The 19,356-nt window shown below is 40.4% G+C and overlaps 1 protein-coding gene across 2 annotated transcripts in view; it reads left to right on the top strand.

Moving 5' to 3' along the window:
* The window catches only part of SMCHD1 (structural maintenance of chromosomes flexible hinge domain containing 1), a 266,367-nt gene that overhangs the window by 81,329 nt on the left and 165,682 nt on the right, over nt 1-19,356 (top strand). For both annotated transcript variants that reach the window (XM_073679119.1, XM_073679120.1), the window contains exons 13-14: nt 7,525-7,722; nt 9,746-9,859. In XM_073679119.1, the coding sequence (XP_073535220.1) occupies nt 7,525-7,722; nt 9,746-9,859 (312 nt within the window). The remainder of the gene's footprint in view (nt 1-7,524; nt 7,723-9,745; nt 9,860-19,356) is intronic.

The following is a 19,356-nucleotide window of genomic DNA, read 5'->3' as shown; positions in this document are numbered from 1 at the left end:
TGCTATACACGTTTATTTCCTTTGTGTGTATTGGAATAACACAAAAAAACCAGAGGAAAAAAAGACAAATTGGACATAATTTCACACACAACTCCAAAAATGGGCTGAACAAAATTGTTGGCACCCTCAACTTAATATTTAGTTGCACATCCTTTGGAATAAATAGCTGCAATCAGTCGCTTCCTATAACCATCAATAATCTTACACATCTCAACTGGAATTTTGGACCACTCTTCTTTTGCAAACTGCTCCAGGTCTCATATGTGAAGGGTGCCTTATCCCAACAGCAATTTCAAGATCTCTCTACAGTTGTTCAATGGGAGTTAGATCCAGACTCATTTCTAGCCACTTCAGAACTTTGTTTCCATCCATTTTTGGGTGCTTCTTGAAGTATGTTTGGGGTTATTGTCCTGCTGGAAGACCCATGACCTAAGACGCAAACCCCGCTTTCTGACCCTGAGCACTACCCTGCAACCCAAAATCCTTTGGTAATTTTCAGATTTCATAGAATTTTAGAGTTGGAAGGGACCTCCAGGGTCATCGTGTCCAACCCCAAGCTCAATACACGATTCACTAAACCATCTCGGACTAAGGTCTGCCTCGTTGCAGCCTGTTACACTCATTGATCACCCTCACTGTTAAAAAGTTTTTTCTAATATCTAATCTGTATCTTCTCCCTTTTAGTTTCATTCCATTGCTTTTCGTTTTTCCATGTACAAATGAGATTAAGGATGACCCCTCTACACTGTGACATTCCTACAGATATTTGTAGACAGCTATTAAGTCTCCTCTTGGCCTTCTTTTTTGCAAGCTAAACATTCCCAGACCCTTTAATCATTCCTCGTAGGATATAATTTGCAGTCCGCTCACCATCCTGGTAGCTCTTCTCTGAACTTGCTCCAGTTTTTCTATATCTTTTTTTAAAATGTCGTGCCCTGAACTGGACACTGTATTCGATATGAGGTCTGACCAAGGAGGCCTAGAGGGGGGATAATTACTTCACGTGATCTAGATTCTATGCTTTTCTTAATATATCCCCGAATTATATTTGCCTTTTTTGCTGCTGCATCACACTGTTGACCCATGTACAGTCTGTGATTGATAAGTATACCCAAATCCTTTTCACATGTGCTGTTGCTTATTTCTATTCCTCCCATTCTGTAGATGTCATTTTCTTTTTTTTGTCCAGGTGTAGAATCTTGCATTTTTCCCTGTTAAATACCATTCTATTAGTCGCTGCCCATTGTTCAAGCTTCTCTAGATCCTTCTGAATCCTTTGTCTGTCTTCTCTAGTGTTGGCTATTATCTCAGCACAGGAACATTTTATTTAAACATGTAATTGTGGAAATTATTATTATTCCAATATCTAGTGATTAAAATCAACTTTTGTTGATTTTAATCAACAGATGTTATCTGCATGACAGCGTGGCAAATCAGGGATGTTCGTGGGAGGAGCCGATTTTTTTGCGCGAACAAGCCGGAACCACGAACACAAATTTGAAATGCCGAACAAATTCGCTCAACACTATTGGCTATCCCTCCTAGCTTTGCATCATCTGCAAATTTGTTTAGTTTATCTTCAGTTCCCTTATCTAGATAATTTATGAAAATCTTGAACAAACACTGGGGCCAAGACTAAGCCTTGTGGTTCTGCAACTTCCTCTGCTATCTCTTTCAGTACCCTGGGATGTAATTCATCTGGACCAGGAGATATGAATTCATTTAAATTAGCTGTGTTCCCTCACCATCTCTGTTTGTTTATAGATAGTGTGGATTCTTCTATTCCTGCAATAGCACAGTGAAAATCAGTTGATGTTGCATTTACTTTCTTACAGAACACAGATGCAAATAGGAATTTAAAAGTTTTGCCTTCTCAACATCATTTTTGACCAATTCACCCTTTTCATCCTCTAAATATCCTATAGCGTCTTTGACTTTTCTTTTTTCTTTTGACATACCCCCAAAATCTTTTTTTTAATTGCTTTTGGTCTCCCTTGCAAGCCTCACTTCATTACTGGCTTTTGCTCTCCTAACGCTTGTGCTGCATTCCCTGACAGCATTTTATTCTTCTTTAGAGATACCTCCCTCTTTTCATTTGATATACATTTGTTTTTTCTTTTTAGTAAGTGTTTAAGTTCTGTGTTCATCCATCCGGGTCTCTTTTAAATCCTTCCAATTTCTCCTTCTTTTTGGGATTGTTACTGATTGTGCAGTAAGAATTTCATTTAGCAAAATCTCCCATGATTTCATGATGCCTTGCACACAGTCCAGGCATCCAGTGCCAGAGGCCGCAAAACAACCCCAAAATATCTTTGGAAAAATGCAAGAGCGCAATAGGATCTTATCAAATTAATATTTGTTACAGAAGTATTAAAAACTGCTCACCTAGTAAAGTTGTGTGGAATACAATACCTATAAAGCCTGTACTCCAGATGCTGGGAAAGGAAGTTATTTCTGCGCACTCTAGAGTCACGACAAACCATTAGTATGGATAAAATGTAGGTTTATTGACAGTAAACCTAAATTTTTATCCATACTAATGGTTTGTCATGAGTCCAGAGAGCGCAGAAATAACTTCCTTTCCCAGCATCTATCTCCAAAATATCTTTGAACCTCCACCATATTAGACTGTAGGTACTGTGTTCTTTTCTTTGTAGGCATCATTCCGTTTTCGGTAAATAGTAGAATGATGTGCTTTACCAAAAAGTTATTTCTTGGTTTCCTATGTCTACAAGACTCTGTCTTTCCCAGAAGGATTTTTGCTTACTTGCGTGCATTTTGGCAAACTGCAGTTGTCTAGCTTTTTTATGTCTGTCAGCAGTGGGGTCCTCCTGTGTCCTGCCATAGCGATTCATTTCATTCAAATGTCGACGGATAGTTTGCACTGACACTAATACACCCTGAGCCTGCAGGACAGCTTGAATTTTTTTGGCACTTGATTGGGGCTGCTTATCCACCATCCGGACTATCCTGCATTGCAACCTTTCATCAATTTTTCTCTGCTGTCCACGTCCAGGGAAATTAGCTACAGTGCCATGGGTTGTAAACTTCTTGATTGATTATATTGCGCACCGTGGACAAAGGAACATCAAGATCTCTGGAGATGGACTTGTAACCTTGAGATTGTTGATATTTTTCAACAATTTTGGTTCTCAAGTCCTCAGACAGTTCTCTTATCATCTTTCCGATCTCCATGCTTATTGTGGCACACACAATGCAAAGATTGAGTCAACTTCTCCCCTTTTTGTCTGGTTTCAGGTGTGATTTTCATATTGCTCACACCTGTTACTTGCTACTGGTGAGTTTGAACCAGCATCACATGCTTGAGACAGAGTTGTTTACCCACACTTTTGGAAAGGTGTCAACAATTTTGTACAGCTCATTTTTACTGTTTTGTGTGAAATGATGTCCAACTTGCCGTTTTTTCTTTTTGTTTTTTAATGTTGTTCCAATACACATTCAGCCATTACTGTAGGTATGTATTTATACCCGCATGTACCAGCGTGTCTCAACCACTGTTTTCGGTATTGGCTGTGGAGCTGATGTCACCTTGACAGCACGGCAGCCAGGCAGCCAATCAATGAGCTCAGCGACTCTAGCAGTATGTTACCGTGTAGACTTTCTCCCCTTTCAGAGCTGCTGAGCTTACTGTTTGGTTGCTACCCTGTTGATGTGACTTCACTGAAGTCCATGCCAGATACCAGGAAAAGCGTATTCGCCAGTGGACCGGGAGAAGCATGTCTTGTTTTAGTTGCAGGTTTATTGCGTTAGCAGACCATACAGGTTCCCTTTCAATGATGATATTCAGTTTATTAATTCTTTGTTAACCCCTTACCGCTGAAGCCTGTTTTCAAATTCCTGATTAGGTCACATTTTTAAAATCTGACTTGTCACTTTATGTGGTGATTGTTTTGTTTTTTTATCGTATACATTGTACTTCCTATAGTAATACACTTAGGTCTAATTTTTTTTTTTTTAATTTATGAAAATATAATTAAAATATGAAACCTTTTCTGTTGTACTAATACATTTGCATTGCAGTTGTCCTCTTATAGTGCTTCAGCTTTCACCTCACAGGCTTTGTGTGTGTTTGTTTGTTTGTGTGTTCTGATCTCACCGCATAGCCTTGTGTGATTATGAGAACAAAGTGTCAGTCATCATATATCACACTGCTAAAGACCCCCTTTCATTTACAATAATCTCTGGAGGCAAATTCTCTTGCTGATCAGTGTCCGGCCCATAGTACTGAACAGCTCATTTACATATAATAAAAGAGTGGATTTTTCTGGAAAAAACATCGGGTTGCAAATATCAAAGTATCATTTTATTCAGCTTCCTATGACCTTCATGCCCATATAGACGGCTTAGGAGGGTTCATCTTACTGACTGACTCCCTTAAAGTTCTGATAATACTTAACCAGTAAGAAGGCAAGTTACAGAATCACAATGGGTGAACTGGATTAGAGCACCTCAGGGTACACCCACATATGTTGGGTTTATGAAGGAGGTACACCTAGATAGAAACCCTGAATGTCCCCCTGTCTTGGAAGTGAGTGACAAAATTGTGTGAAAATTGATGCACTCGCTGCTGGACCAGGGTAACCACCTTTAGGCCACGGCCCCACTATCAGTATTTGGTCAGTATTTTTTCTCAGAAGTGGGAGACAAAACCAGGAGTGGGTAATAAATGTAGAGTTTATGCACTAGTTTCTATTATAGCTTTTCTCTGATTGTTCCTCACCTGGTTTTGGCTCCCACTCCTGAGAAAAAATACTGAACGAATACTGATAGTGGGGCTGTGGCTTTACCTGGAAAACTTCTACACCAGCATCGCACTTTTAAGTCCCTTTCTGCCAGAGCTACCACAGCATGTAGTGTTGTGCGCAAAAACAAGAGAGGCTTCCTAAGGTTGCTAATTGGGCTACTGAGAAAAGGGCCCAACGTATTGACAACCTACTGATGGTCAAGAATACGGTATGTCCTTATCTTGACCATAATACATGGAAATGGAAGCACCTCAACACAGATCCCCAAACCAGACTGCCCTAGGGTACTATAAGAACATGGGAGGAGGTGATCTCTCTGATCAAGCCCTCAAGTCTTTTAGTACAATGCGAAAAACAGAACTGGTAAAAAAAAGTTGGCCGTGCACATCGTATTGATAGCACGTAAACGTTATACTGTGCCATCCCGATATGCTTGGCCATACTAGCACATTCCCTCAGTTTCATGAGATAGTAATAAAGGTCTGAATGTTTGGATGTCAGGAAGGGGAAGACTTCAAGTACAACAGCAACTAAAGGTGCCCATATTGTACCAGGGCAATATTTCCACTGTGAGGTCCTTCAGAACTGCAAGAAAGGTGCAAAGTGTTTTACAGAAGAAGAATAAGAAAGGACACCACTTGACAATGTGACTCCTGCCCACGTTCACAAACCTGACCTGTGCATAAAAGACTGTTTCAGGCTATGTGCCCACGAGGCGGAAATGCTCCGGATTTTTTCCTGAGCGTTTGTACATGCGGATTGTACATGCGTTTTTCCTCCTAGGGACAAGCGGAAGTGAAGTGTTCTTCACATGCATTTCCGCATGCGGCTTGTCAAGCGCTTTCCAAGCGATTTTAGCATCACTTGGAGAGTGCTTGACAACTTGGTCACACTATATAAATCTATGCAACCTGCATGGATTTATATAGTGTGACCGAAAGAATGGTAAAATGTAAATATTATACTTACTTTCTGATGGCCCCCGGAGTCTTTATCCGATGTCTCGGCTTGCCGGCAGCTCGCGGTACTCTAAAGGACCTGCCGACGTCAGCAGTTGCGTGACCCGTCACATGACTAAATGACGTCATGGCAGGTCCTTGAGTCCACCGCGATCTGCCGGCAAGCCAAGACAAAGACACCGGGGGCCATCAGAAGGTAAGTATAATATTTATTTTTTATTTTATTCTTTTTTTTTACAGGTACTATGGTACCCGGGTCCGGAGGAGAGTCTCCTCTTCTCCAAACCTGGGTACCATCCGCACATTGAAACGCATGGATTCCGCATGTACAGATCCAGTGATGCGGATTCCATGCGTTCCAATGCAAGTCAGTGGGGGTGAAAACGCAGCGCTTCCACAAAATAATTGGTAGTTCTGCGTATTTTTCCACAATGATAATCTGCAGCGGAAATTTCCGCAGCATGTGCACAGCACATGCGGATTAACATTGGGGAACATGGCAGGCCTTCTACCAAGCGTTTTGTAAGCTTTCTGCAGCGGAATTGCTGCTGCGGAAACGCTTAAAAAAACGCATCATGGCCACACAGCCTCAAACTGTCCCACTCATCCATGAATTATTGATTTTATGATTTAGTCTGTTATTACACCACCATATCGCCCCCTGATGTGCTCTGCACAAGCTACAAATGCCTCCACATTATAAATTCAAATACCAGTAAAACACAAATAAAACTACATTCCCATTTTTGTGGGGATTCTGCTGTTCTGACACCCTTAGGCTGTGTGCCCACGTAGCGTTTTACAAGCGTTTTTGATGCGGAATTTCCGCAGCGGAAACGCTTGGTAACCCGCACCCCATGATCCCCAATGGGTTTCCGCAACTTCTATGCACATGCTGCGGATTTTTCCGCAGCGTTTATGCTGCGTTCAAAAATCCGCAGCATGTCATTTAATTTTGCGTTTCCGCAAGCGGAATTGCCTTTGTCCAATGCATAAAAAACGCAAGGCAATTCCGCATGTGGAAAACGCGTGATAAACGCGCGAAAAATGCGCGATAAACGCGTGCGGAATTCCGCATGCGTTTTTCCGGGAGAGGACTTGCATTTATGCAGCAGAAATTTTCTGCTGCATAAATGCAACGTGGGCACATAGCCTTAAGTACTCACAAGTGATGTGGTCCCTAAAAAAACAGGTTTACTAATTTGCATTGAAAAGTTGCTGTTAAAGTTTTATCTCTTCTAATGCTGTACTAATAAGAATGATGTTTTTTTTTTTAAAATGATGCTGATGTGAAGTAGACATGGGAAATGTTATTACCGTAATTGTTTGTGTGGTATGACTATCTATTTTAAGGGCACAAAATTGAAAGTTAGAAAAATTCATATTTTTTAAATTTTCATCAAATTTCCTATATTTTCATGAATGTATGCAAGTTTGTCATATCAGCATAAATTTACCACAGTCACAAAGCACAATGTATCTCAAAATAAACATTCTCCGAATCACTGGATATGTTAAAGCGTTCCAGGGTTATTTCCACATAAAGTGACACTGGTCAGATTTGAAAAATTTGGCCTGGTCATGAAGGTGAAAACAGGCTTCGGCGACAAAGGGTTAATGCAAACAAATATGCCACATATGCAGAGTCTTTAATAGCATACGGTTATGTAATTTTTTTTTTTATTTTACTTGCCAGGTTGATCAACAGTTTTGTGTCTGATATTTAATAGTATTTCACTTTTGTTTTAAAAACTTGTAATTCATATATTCAGTATATTTTTTTTCTTACCTTTTGGCAGGATCAAAGAGTAAAAATTGACAAAGAATTTGCGATGTGGTTAAAAGCGTGCCATGAAAAATATGACAAACAAATAAAGTTTTCTAGTTTCAAAGGTACAGTTAACCGACAGGAAATTGCATCAAAACGTATGCAGAGTCCTTGGGCAACCTTTACATCCATTGAGTGGGATGGAAAGACTTTTAAGACTGGACAGCTGGTGAGTTTTATTACAGTAGCAGAGTGTGTATATTGTCAGCCAGTGCTTGATTGTTCTGTACAAATTTTTGGTTTATGAATACAAGTCACACAGCTGGAGACCCTGAGGAGAAGACTGAGGTTTTTTATTACTGATTTTTTTTTTTTGTCCTTATTGCTGGCTGCCGAACGAACAATGCTGATTCTCTCAGTACACATTCTATAACACAATCGTAGGTGTCTGTCCGGCTTTGCAGACCTGCTGGGTCCTTGCAGACCCAGATAAGCTTTTCCAGTGACTTGTGCCACCTCTAAAACAGGGGTGAACAATTAATTTTCCAAAGGGGCCACAATAGAGACCATGACTGTTGTGGAGGGCTGAACCGATAATAACCTGAAAATAAGTCTGTTATTTATTATTATTATTATTATTATTATACATATCATTTGTTTCACTTATTATTGAGCAGAACGAAATAATATTACAAGCTGCTACTGCTAATAAATGTTAAGATAGGGCTTATTGTAGCATGCATTCTTATCAGTAGCAGCTAATCCAAACCAAATAAATTACTGCTTTTTTATAAAGTTTATAAAAAATAGTAAATCATACTGCTCCTGCTCTTTAGCCCTTGTATCACACAAAGTATGATGGTGCCATAGCCCATCCCCCCAACAATATAATTCTCCACAGCTTCCCCTGACAGTATTATGTCCCCATAGCCCCCCTCCACACTCAGTAATAAGGGCCCCTACAATCTCCCTTCAACACACATAGTAGTTTTGGCACTACATATTTTCCCCACAAGTGAATGACCATAAAACAAAAAAAATTAACAAAATATTCTACTCACCTCAACCGCATTCCTATTTTTCCCTGTATCTGGGGCGATAGGATTACAAAATGCCCCCCTTTCACAAATGTCAGTGTTTTTTCGCATTTTACATTCAAACAACTTCAATAACTTGAAGACTTCATTCAATAGGTTATTTAGTGTGAAACATGAGCAGTAAAAAAATAAAAATACAAAAATATTATATTTGTGACGCAAAAATTCTATAAATTACACAATCATTTCTATGCATTCCAAAACATTTCTGGAAAATACAATTTCTCCCACATAAAACGAGGCCTTATACTGCCCCATCAGTAAAAAAAAAAATGGTTATAAGAGCTGAAACGTGAAGAGACAAAAACAAAACAAATTGGTCATTAACCATTTCCCGTCACAGCAATATCTATTCACGTCCTAATGCAGTGTATTATCAAAGGATATGGGACTAAATACTGTAAATTAAAAAAAAAATTATATACGTTCATATTTTGGAGTCATTGGATAAAACGAACAACCCAAAAAGACAGACAACTGGTATTACTGTGCATGCAGAACGATATACCATTATTTATATTATTGGTTTTCACTCTTAACACTGCAAAATAAGAAAAAAAACTATAAGACAAAACCTTCACCAAAATTTTTGTTAATTTTGCCTCATGTAACATTAGTGGGGTATTCCTCAGAAAACTAAGGTCCTGCAATGCTCTGCACATGAGGAAAGAGACATAGCGAATCAGAAAAACTATACTACTTTTCTCATTAGAGGTATTTGCTAATATTATTACACCTACTACATATTGGGATAGGATCTTAGAGATGTGACTATCGCTTTACATAAAATAAATTAAAAATGAAAATCCTGTGTTTCCCAATCCCCTCACAGCTCTCTAAGCAAAAAGTGAAATAGCCCTCAGAATGACAACAAAAAAATATTTTTATTTTTTTAAATGTGATTAGTATGTATAAATAGTAAAACTATAAATTTATATCTTTATCCCACTTGGTGAACACAGAAAAGAAAACAGAATTCCAGTGTGACCAAAAATGGAATAAAAAGTCATAAAATATCATATGTACCTTAAAAAAATAAAGCAAAAATTGTAAAAACTACATCTTGCCTGGTAAAAAAAAAAAAGTTGTATTCATTTATCACAGCTATGCTTTCATTATTTCCCTTTTAATGCTACCATCTGTTTTTGGTTACAGGTAAAAACCGTCAAAACTGCACCTCTAATTTACGGAAGTATAGTCAAGTTTTTCCTTTATGGAAACCACGATGGTGATGTTTACGCTACAGGGGGAGAGGTTCAGATTGCTTTGGTATGTATTCTATTAAGAATTGGACTGGTCATGTAGAGAACTCCATTCTGCCACCAGCCATTCACTAGCTTTAGAAATACATTGCTGTCAACAGCTTCTGATGCAGCTGTGTTCTTAAAGAAGCACTCCTCCCATCAAAGTTTTTATCCTCTTAATATATTGCAGTCATCATTTTATATAGCATTGTGTACTTACAATTGCTCATTTTGCCTTTCTACCCAGTAAATTATTCTCTTTTCTTTGTTCAAAGTAGAAACAGGAAGTCTTTTTTCCCTGCATTTATCACTCCTCTCTTCAACTCCTGACCCAGCTGCTCCCTCTGCCAGGGACTTTTGCAGTGACTTATGACTCATGCAGGGAAAATTAAACTCCTGTTTCTACATAGAGCTTAGACGTATTCAGCTAGTCAGTTTTTAACCACTTTACAGCCTGTGCCGTATTTGTACGCACAAGGCTGTAACCCCCGGTTCAATGAGGGCTCCGGTGCTGAGCCCGCACTGAACCGGGCACATGTCAGCTGATTATTACAGCTGACATGTGCCCGCAACAGCCACGGGTGGAATCGCGATCCACCCGCGGCTGTTAACATGTTAAATGCCGCTGTCAATCTCTGACAACTGCATTTAACATCGCCGCGCCGGAAACGCGTCACTTACCCCGCCCATCGGTGACGCCGTCATGTGATCGCGGGTCACTGATGGGTGGGCATGACAACCTTCGGTCTGCAGCAGACTCCAGTGGTTGTCATGAGCTGATCGCTATGAGCGCCACCTAGTGGTCGGCGCTCATAGCACAGGACCATTTCTGCTACACAGAGGTGATCTGCTGATCACCTCTATGTAGCAGAGGTGATCAGACAAGTGCTGCTTCTAGTATCCCTATGGAGACTATAGAAGCAAGTTAAAAGTGAAAAAAAAAAAGTTTTTAAAAATAAAAAATAAAAAAATTAAAAAATATAAAAGTTTAAATCACCCCCCTTTCGTCCCATTCAAAATAAAATAATAAAAAAAAAAACCACATGCACATATTTTGTATCGCTGCTTTTACAATCGCCCGATCTATCAATGTAAAAAAGAATTAATCCGATCGGTAAACAGCGTAATGAGAAAAAATTTCTAAACGCCAGAATTACGTTTTTTGGTCGCCGCAACATTGCAATAAAATGCAATAACGAGCGATCAAAACATCGAATCTACCCAAAAATGGTATCAATAAAAACTTCAGCTCAGCGCGCAAAAAATAAGTCCTCACCCAGCCCCAGATCCCGAAAAATGGAGACGCTATGGGTCTCGGAAAATGGCGCCATTTTTTTTTTTTTTATCAAACTTTGGAATTTTTTTTACACCACTTAAATAAAAAAGAATCATGTTTGGTGTCTACGAACTCGTAATGACCCGGAGAATAATAATGACAGGTCAGTTTTGGCATTCAGTGAACGTGGTAAAAAAAATATAAAAAAAAAACCCAAACATCTGTGGTATTGCACTTTTTTTGCAATTTCACCGCACTTGGAATTTTTTTCCCGTTTTCCAGTACACGATATGGTAAAACTAGCAATGGCGTTGAAAAGTACAACTCATCCCGCAAAAAATAAGCCCTCACACGGCCATATTGACCAAAAAATAAAAACGCTATGGCTCTGGGAACAAGGGGAGCAAAAAACGAAAATACAAAAAAACGGAAAATCCCAGGGTTGCGAAGGGGTTAATCATGTGATGTCATGGATCTAATGGAAAAGAAAATAATTATCTGGGTAGAAGGGCAAAATGAGCAATTGTAAGTACGCAGTGCTATATAATATGATGATTGCAATGTTTTAAGAGGATAAAAACTTTGATGGCAGTTAGAGATGAGCGAGCACGAAAATGCTTCGGTGCTCGAACCGAGCAAATCCTAATTCTCTTATGCTCATTACGAGTAACAAGCATAATGAGTCGATGGGAAAACCAAGAATTTTTCCAGCAAACCCTACGAAGAGGTCTGGGGGGTTAGTGAAAATGTTCCAATGGATGGAAAAAGTGCTGAATGGTAGGAGAACAGCATGGGTAAAGACCCCTGAACGCATTTCGGACTCCCAGATCGCTGCTGAGAACACAATGGTTTCACACTTTTACTCCACTTTAAGGACTGACAATAAAACATTCCAAACCAACAAGAATTGCATTTTACAGGAATAAAAATGTTAAGAACAATTTTTTCCTGTACAATGACTTGTAAAGAAGGCCACATTTTAAAAAAGATTTTTAAAAAATTATGATTTAGGTAAACTAAAACTAGTTGTTTTTTTTATAAAAAAATGGTACATTTCAGTTTCATTTATGAAGAAAGCAAGAACTGCCAAAAATGAGGGACTCAGAGGGACTCCGATGCACCCTGTATTAGACATTAAATGAGGGCCTCATAAACAATCTGTTCAAATTGTCATTTAGGGTAACTCCTAGATTCATAAAGGCTATGCACTTTTGAGGGGTATATACCAACGAAATGTACTCCAGACCATAGAATATTCTATGGGTGAGCAATATAATACCAATAAAATTTTGAACAAGTTTTTTGAGGCTTATATAGCACCGAAATCTACCCAAGAATATGTAAAAGTCTATGGATGAGCAATATAATATCCGATTATCACCGAGCACGTTCGCTCATTAATAAATGTAGTGCTACTTTATTATATACTCTATTGTATATAAAAACCTGAAGGTCTGAACTGAAAAGTGAGTTGATGTGCATGCAAAATGTAAATGCATGTTGACACAAGGCCATTAAACAGAAAGAAACCAAAGACAAGAAAAATACCCAAATAACTGAAAGTAAATGTATAAATCGCACAGTGCAAAAATAATAATAAATAATAAAGGGTATTTAGTTAACATAATTTTGATCAAAATAATGTGAAAGCCATCTCGCAACGTCACGGCAACCCTTATGGGACAGTCCTAACTCTAATATTAAAAACCTTACCATTTGTCAAGTGACATAAATATGGACAAGGGCAGAGAGACTGGATCTCTAGTGTAAGCATAAAACCGAGGCAGAATGAACGTCTCAGCCCAGAAAAAGGGCGGCCACACCTTTTTATATGCACTAAAGCATACTGACTGCAAAGAAAAAACCTGAAGGTCTATATGTTTTGTTGTTAGATTGGGTTGAATATATAAGGATCCGTAGTGGCAGTATAAATGCACAGAAAACATATAGTGCAAGGCAAATATACCAAAGCAGATGCTTTATTATAAGCAATTAATAAATGCTTATATAGATAACGAAATCAATAAATCTACAGAAAGATGTCACACAAAAAAATAGAAAATTGGACTGGTAAAATGGAGAACACTTGGAAATGAAAATAATGCCTTAAGATAACACAAATTAACCACTAGATGGCATAATATAAAAGATGTTAAGCAATTGTCAATACTCTAATCATACTTCCTGAATTCCACTCTTCTTGCATCAGTTTTGCAACTGTATCGACATGAACATTTGGGGTATTCCCTCCTGTTTACTGTTCAATACTGACAATAAGGAAAATCTAATACTGGTTACCAAAAATACCATCAAAGTGTAAAAGAACACAAAAGGAGGGTGCCAGAGACCCAACTTTCCCATCACGCATTTCGCAAGAAATGATTACCACTAATGATGGTAAAACTAAAATTCTATCTATGCATTTAAACCATTTACCTCTGTCCACGAAATGGATTGAGAGCTCTGTAACCGAGAAACAAAGCATTCATGCAATTATTATTTATTATTATAGCGCCATTTATTCCATGGCACTTTACATGTGAAAAAGGGGTATACATACAAGAACAAATTACAATAATCTTGAACACTATGTGACAGCAACTGGTACAGGAGGAGCGAGGACCCTGCCCGCGAGGGCTCACAATCTACAAGGGATGGGTGAGGATACAGTAGGTGACGGTAGAGCTGGTCGTGCAGCAGTGGTTACTGCAGGTTGTAGGCTTGTCGGAAGAGGTAGGTCTTCAGGCTCTTTTTGAAGGTTTCCACGGTCGACGAGAGTCTGATGTGTTGGGGTAGAGAGTTCCAGAGAAGAGGGGAAGCACGGGAGAAATCTTGTATGCGATTGTGGGGGGAGGAGATTAGAGGAGAGTAGAGAAGAAGATCTTGTGAGGATCGGAGGTTGCGTGCAGGTATGTATCGGGAGACTAGGTCACAGATGTATGGAGGAGACAGGTTGGGGATGGCTTTGTATGTCATGGTTAGGGTTTTGAACTGGAGTCTCTGGGTAATGGGGAGCCAGTGAAGGGATTGACAGAGAGGAGAGGCCGGGGAATAGCTGGGGGACAGGTGGATTAGTTGGGCAGCAGAGTTTAGGATAGATTGGAGGGGTGTGAGAGTGTTAGAGGGGAGGCCACAGAGCAGGAGGTTGCAGTAGTCAAGGCGGGAGATGATGAGGGCGTGCACTAGTGTTTTTGCAGATTCATGGTTGAGGAATGTGCGGATCCGGGAGATATTTTTGAGTTGGAGTCGGCAGGAAGTGGAAAAGGCTTGGATATGTGGTTTGAAAGAGAGATCAGAGTCCAGGGTTACCCCAAGGCAGCGAGCTTGATGGACTGGGGAGAGTGGGCAGCCATTGACTATGATGGATAGGTCAGTTGGGAGGATTGAATGAGATGGCAGAAAGATGATGTGCAATAAAGATGTATTAAAAAATTAACATGTTGGAATTGAAAAGGTGTCCAATGAATTCTACATTTAATTGCCAAAAAAGAGAAAAAGATTTTTTGCACCTTTGCACTCCGTTATCTTAAAAGTGGTGTACATAGAAATCACTGAGCCCATCCAAAAGTTATAATTGACAGAAAAAAAATATTCAGCCGAGTAGGTGGGGTCATATTTCCCAACTTTAAGAAACGGGAAAACGAATTGTATTGCAGCACATATACAGTAATTGTGTCCCTCTTGAAGCCCCTTAGTGTGCTCACAAACGATAACCCTTTCATGGCCATCATGGAGTTTGATGCTCCCAAAAATGCCCTCGCCCACACAGAGTATGGTGTACCCACTGTGACTTCCATACCCCACACAATTTCACCCCACAGCCCCCATACAGTGCCTCTAGCAAAGCATGCTGCGCCAAGTGTCCTTAGCACAGTATAATACAATGAAAGCATGATGCTCCTGAGTGCATTGATGTGACCTCTAGATAATGAGATTCTGGTGCCCTCTGATAAGAGTATCTTTCACAAGATTGGGCATGTTAAACTAGCCACATCATGAAATAGTGGCTGCAAAGCTAAGTAAAGTGTGGTTTTATTTTTCAATTTCTCCTCTCTACTGCTGGGATATCAGTTTGTGTAAAGGTTAGGTTATAATTTGTTATAATTCAACTGGGTGAACCAGAGAATTCTTTTACTTAGCTCTACAACCACTATTTCATGAGGTGACCAATTTAACCTCTTCCCGCAAAATGACGTATTCACGTCCTTGGAAGGGGGTCCTCACCTGTGGAGGGGGCTCAGGAGCTATATTATATAGTCATGACCTTGACTAACAACTGTAAATATTTCTAGGTTAGAAACTTTTTCAGGATGTCCTGTTTTTAAACTTGTGTTTTTTACATATCTTTTTAATGGATCAATAAAGCTCCTTTTTTACTTAGAAATTTGGAGATGAAATGCTCTTTTTAAATTGTTTATTTTTAATGGGGCAAAAAGGGGTGATTTGAATTTTTTGTAGTTTTTTTTTTGTTTCATATTTTAAAAAAAAAAAAAAAAAAACTTTTTTATTCATTTTTTACTGTATTTAATAGTGCCCTTAGGGCATGTGAAGCTGCGATCATCCAATCGCTTGTACTATACATAGCAGTGCAATGTGTAGTGAAAATCATGATCTCCTATGAAGGCCAGCTACAGGCTGGCTTTCACATGAGGATCATAATAACAGGCATGGGGGTCATCAGCAGACCCTTGGCGATCATGACAACCCATCGGCATCCCGCAATCACATCACGGCCCCCACCCCCAGCCGGCGCGTATTAAATGCCGCTGTTAGAGATTGACGGCGGGATTTAATAGGTTCACAGCCACGAGCTTAGCTCCACCCTCTGCTGTTAAAGGCACTTGATGGCTGATTAAAAGTTGTACAAGTGTTAAATTACTGTCCAGTTAGTACAGTATAAATGTCCTGAGTGCCTATGCCCCATTTACCCAACAGTTGCAGTGACTTGCTGCTGGGGGTGTAATAATTACATTTTTTGATGCATTACCCAGTGGAGCAAACTCTGAAAGCATACAGTATCTTCAACCTGTATGCTATAGCAGCTGAACTTGAAAGGGGGAAGGTTTTTGGGGGGTTTTGTGCCTGGAATTGCTGAATAATGTTTATAAACTCTCCCCTTATGTGGTAATGATAGATATATTAATAATGACATTACACCATGAAATACACCCTTTTTCTTTTCTTCTCCCTTTACCTGCCCTCTGTAGAGGCACTGTTGTCTATGATCGTGCTATTTAAAGGGAATCTGTTAGTATGATCCATCCTATTAAGCCATCTATATGGACCTGAAGATCATAGAATGTTGAATAAAATGATATTTGCAATCCGATGTTTTATTCCAGAGAGATTTACAATAGCTCCAAAAATCTATGGGCCGTACACTGATCTTGAGAATCTGCCTCCACAGCTTACTTTAAGTGAGGGGAGGCATTACCAGTGTGAGACAAGTAACTAAAACACAGCTGTAGAATTGAACTTTGTCTTATTACAAACACATTTGCTGCAGCTCTCACAGCTCTGCTGTATTGCAACACTATCTGGCTGTGAGCTGGAAGCTGAAGCTGAGAGGAACCTGCAGATGTGTCAGGTATAATCACACACAGCTCTGCAGAGAGCAGCGATTACATGTAATTATAATGTCCCCTTTCATTTGCAATAATCTCTCTAGGCAGATTCTCAGGGAGATCAGAGCCTATAGTCCTGAATCGCTCATTTACTTACACAAAAGGCATGGATTTCTCTGGAATAAGACATTGGGTTACATATATCGATATATCACTTTATTCAGATTCCTATGACATACATGCCCATATAGATGGCTTTGGAGGGTTGATCCTACTGACAGGTTCCCTTTAACCAGTGTTGTTAGAGGTGGATATGCTGTGTTTACTTTTTGAGCTTTCTACCTGACATATGCCTGTGAGCTATTAGGGGTTCCTTCTATCCCCCTCCACCCATATTTTTTTCAGCTATGTATATTTTATTTACAAGTATTATTTGTAATAAAAATTTGATGCTCCCTGAAACATTTGTAGTAAGATGAAAAACTGATGTCAGGAATTGTATTGCAATGGCCTTTTGTTTATGCCTAATTTATATTTTGGATACTGTCACCATCACGTGGGAACTGGGAATTAAAATTTCTTTGAATTTATTTTAGTCTAGCACTAGTGATGAGCGAGCATGCTTGCTACTGTTGAGTGCTCATCCGAGCATCTCACTGCTTGAGATGCTCGGTGGTCAGCGAGTATTTCCAGGGTTGCTTGGCTGAAGCTCGGGTCCCCTCCACTGCATGTTTGGCGCTCTTTAGAGCCCCAATCAACATGCAGGGATTGTCTGCCACACACTGTAATGCCGCAGCCATGTTGGTTGTGGCATTACAGTGATTGGCTGGCCGCACAGCATTATCAGGTCTATATCAGACCTGGTGCCGCCGTGCTCGTCACAGTCTACTCCACAATCAGGCAGTGTAAGGAGAGGTGCTGCTAAGCTATGGAGAGATTCAGTTGTTTATTAGTTAGTGTAGGTATTCTACAAGATTCTCTACATATCCATCTCAACTAACAGTCCTTCTGAGAACTAATCCAGCTGCAGAGATATCTGTGCTAGGCAGGCTGGCAGGGTATATAGCAGACTGCAATGCACCTAGCAAGAGGGTCCATTCCGGTTCTGTCTACTGCTGCTTTTACCGATATTTGTAGAAATAGCCCCAGGTATCAGGGGCCACGAATTATTTTTATTTTTAACTGAATCCTGATTATTTGCTTAAAAAGCAATCCAGAGAACACAGTTTTTCTGTGCCATTTGCTTGTTGGCACTGCAGAATACAGCCAGGTCCTTTCCATATTAAAGCGCTAAAAATCCAGTTATTTAAAACTGTGGTTTGTCCGTCACACGGATCACATATAATTGCGCTGAAAATACTGAAATTTTTTTTTTGCAGTGTGTCAGTGAACTTATTGACATGAGGTCGGCACTGTTAAAAATAGTAACCTACAGGCCAGCTATTTAAAACTGTGGTTTGTCCGTCACACGGATCACATATAAGTTCGCTCCAAATTCAGCCATTTGTAGTGAAGTGGAAGATATTGTCCTCCATTTAAAATGGGCAAGGGACGGGGCACTGGACGTGTTGGTGATGGTGCATGCAGAGGCCGTGGGCAAGCTGAAATTGTGCCACAACGAACACCTACAGCTTCTCACTCAACCTTCCTGTTCCAATTAATAGGGGACCGCAGAACACCACTATAGAACACAGAGCAGTGTGAAAACATTATTGGTTGGATAGCAGATAATGCTTCCAGTCACTTAGCCACCACCACCACCTCCCTGCCTTCCACACGGTCAAGTCTCAGTAGCCGTGAGTCTGGACCGCATATTCCTTTCCCTGAACCTCCCACCATGCTGAGTGCCCAGAGATAACTGATCCCACAGTTGGACACACTGAAGAGCTGTAAACTTTTCCATTTATCGATTCGGGCCTCTCACCTGGTCCACTTGAAGCGAAGCAAGAGGAGATCGCATGTAGCGATGCCCAAATATATGAGCAGCCACGGTCATACGAAGGCGACTGTGGGAAAGTGTCACAAGAGGTGTACAATGAGGAGACACATTTGCCAGAAAGTCAGGAGGAGGACCAGAGTGCAGAAGTGGAAGATGAGGTGGTGGACGATATAGTAACTGACCCAACCTGGGAGGAGGACATGCAGAGCGAGGAGAGCAGCACACAGGGAGAGGGAGGCGGAGCACCCCAACAGGCAGGAAGAAGCAGTGTGGTGGCCGCAGACAGAAGGCGGACAATCGTTCCCCGTAACATCAACACGACGGGAGTTGCCAGTACAACTGTTGGGTCTTCCTGAGTCTCGTTGTTTTTAAAGACTGCCGATAACCCCAAAAAGGCCATTTGCACCACCTGCCAGACCAGCATCAGCAGGGGTAGCAAAACTACCAGCCTGACCACCACCAGCATGATCAAGCACATGGCAGCAAAGCACCCGACTTTGTGGGCCGAGCCCCAGGGTCCAGGAATAGTGTCTGCATGTGACACCACTGCTTCTTCCGCTGTTTTGTGTGCAAGCCAATCCCCTTTCCATAGTGCATGCGAAGATGCCTCCTGCCCTGCACCTGTCGTTGCACACTCTCAACTAGCACCATCCGCAAGCACGTCCTTGTCCCAGCGCAGCTTTCGTTTGTCCATACCCCAGTCCTTGAAACGCAAGCGCAAATACGCAGCCAACGCCCCACAG

The sequence above is a fragment of the Phyllobates terribilis genome, unplaced genomic scaffold (genome assembly GCF_046119375.1).
Source record: "Phyllobates terribilis strain yellow unplaced genomic scaffold, ASM4611937v1 Scaffold_4__5_contigs__length_816908805, whole genome shotgun sequence".
Taxonomy (NCBI): domain Eukaryota; kingdom Metazoa; phylum Chordata; class Amphibia; order Anura; family Dendrobatidae; genus Phyllobates; species Phyllobates terribilis.
The sequence above is the reverse complement of the archived record's forward strand: the minus strand, read 5'-3'. Positions and strand labels throughout refer to the sequence as shown.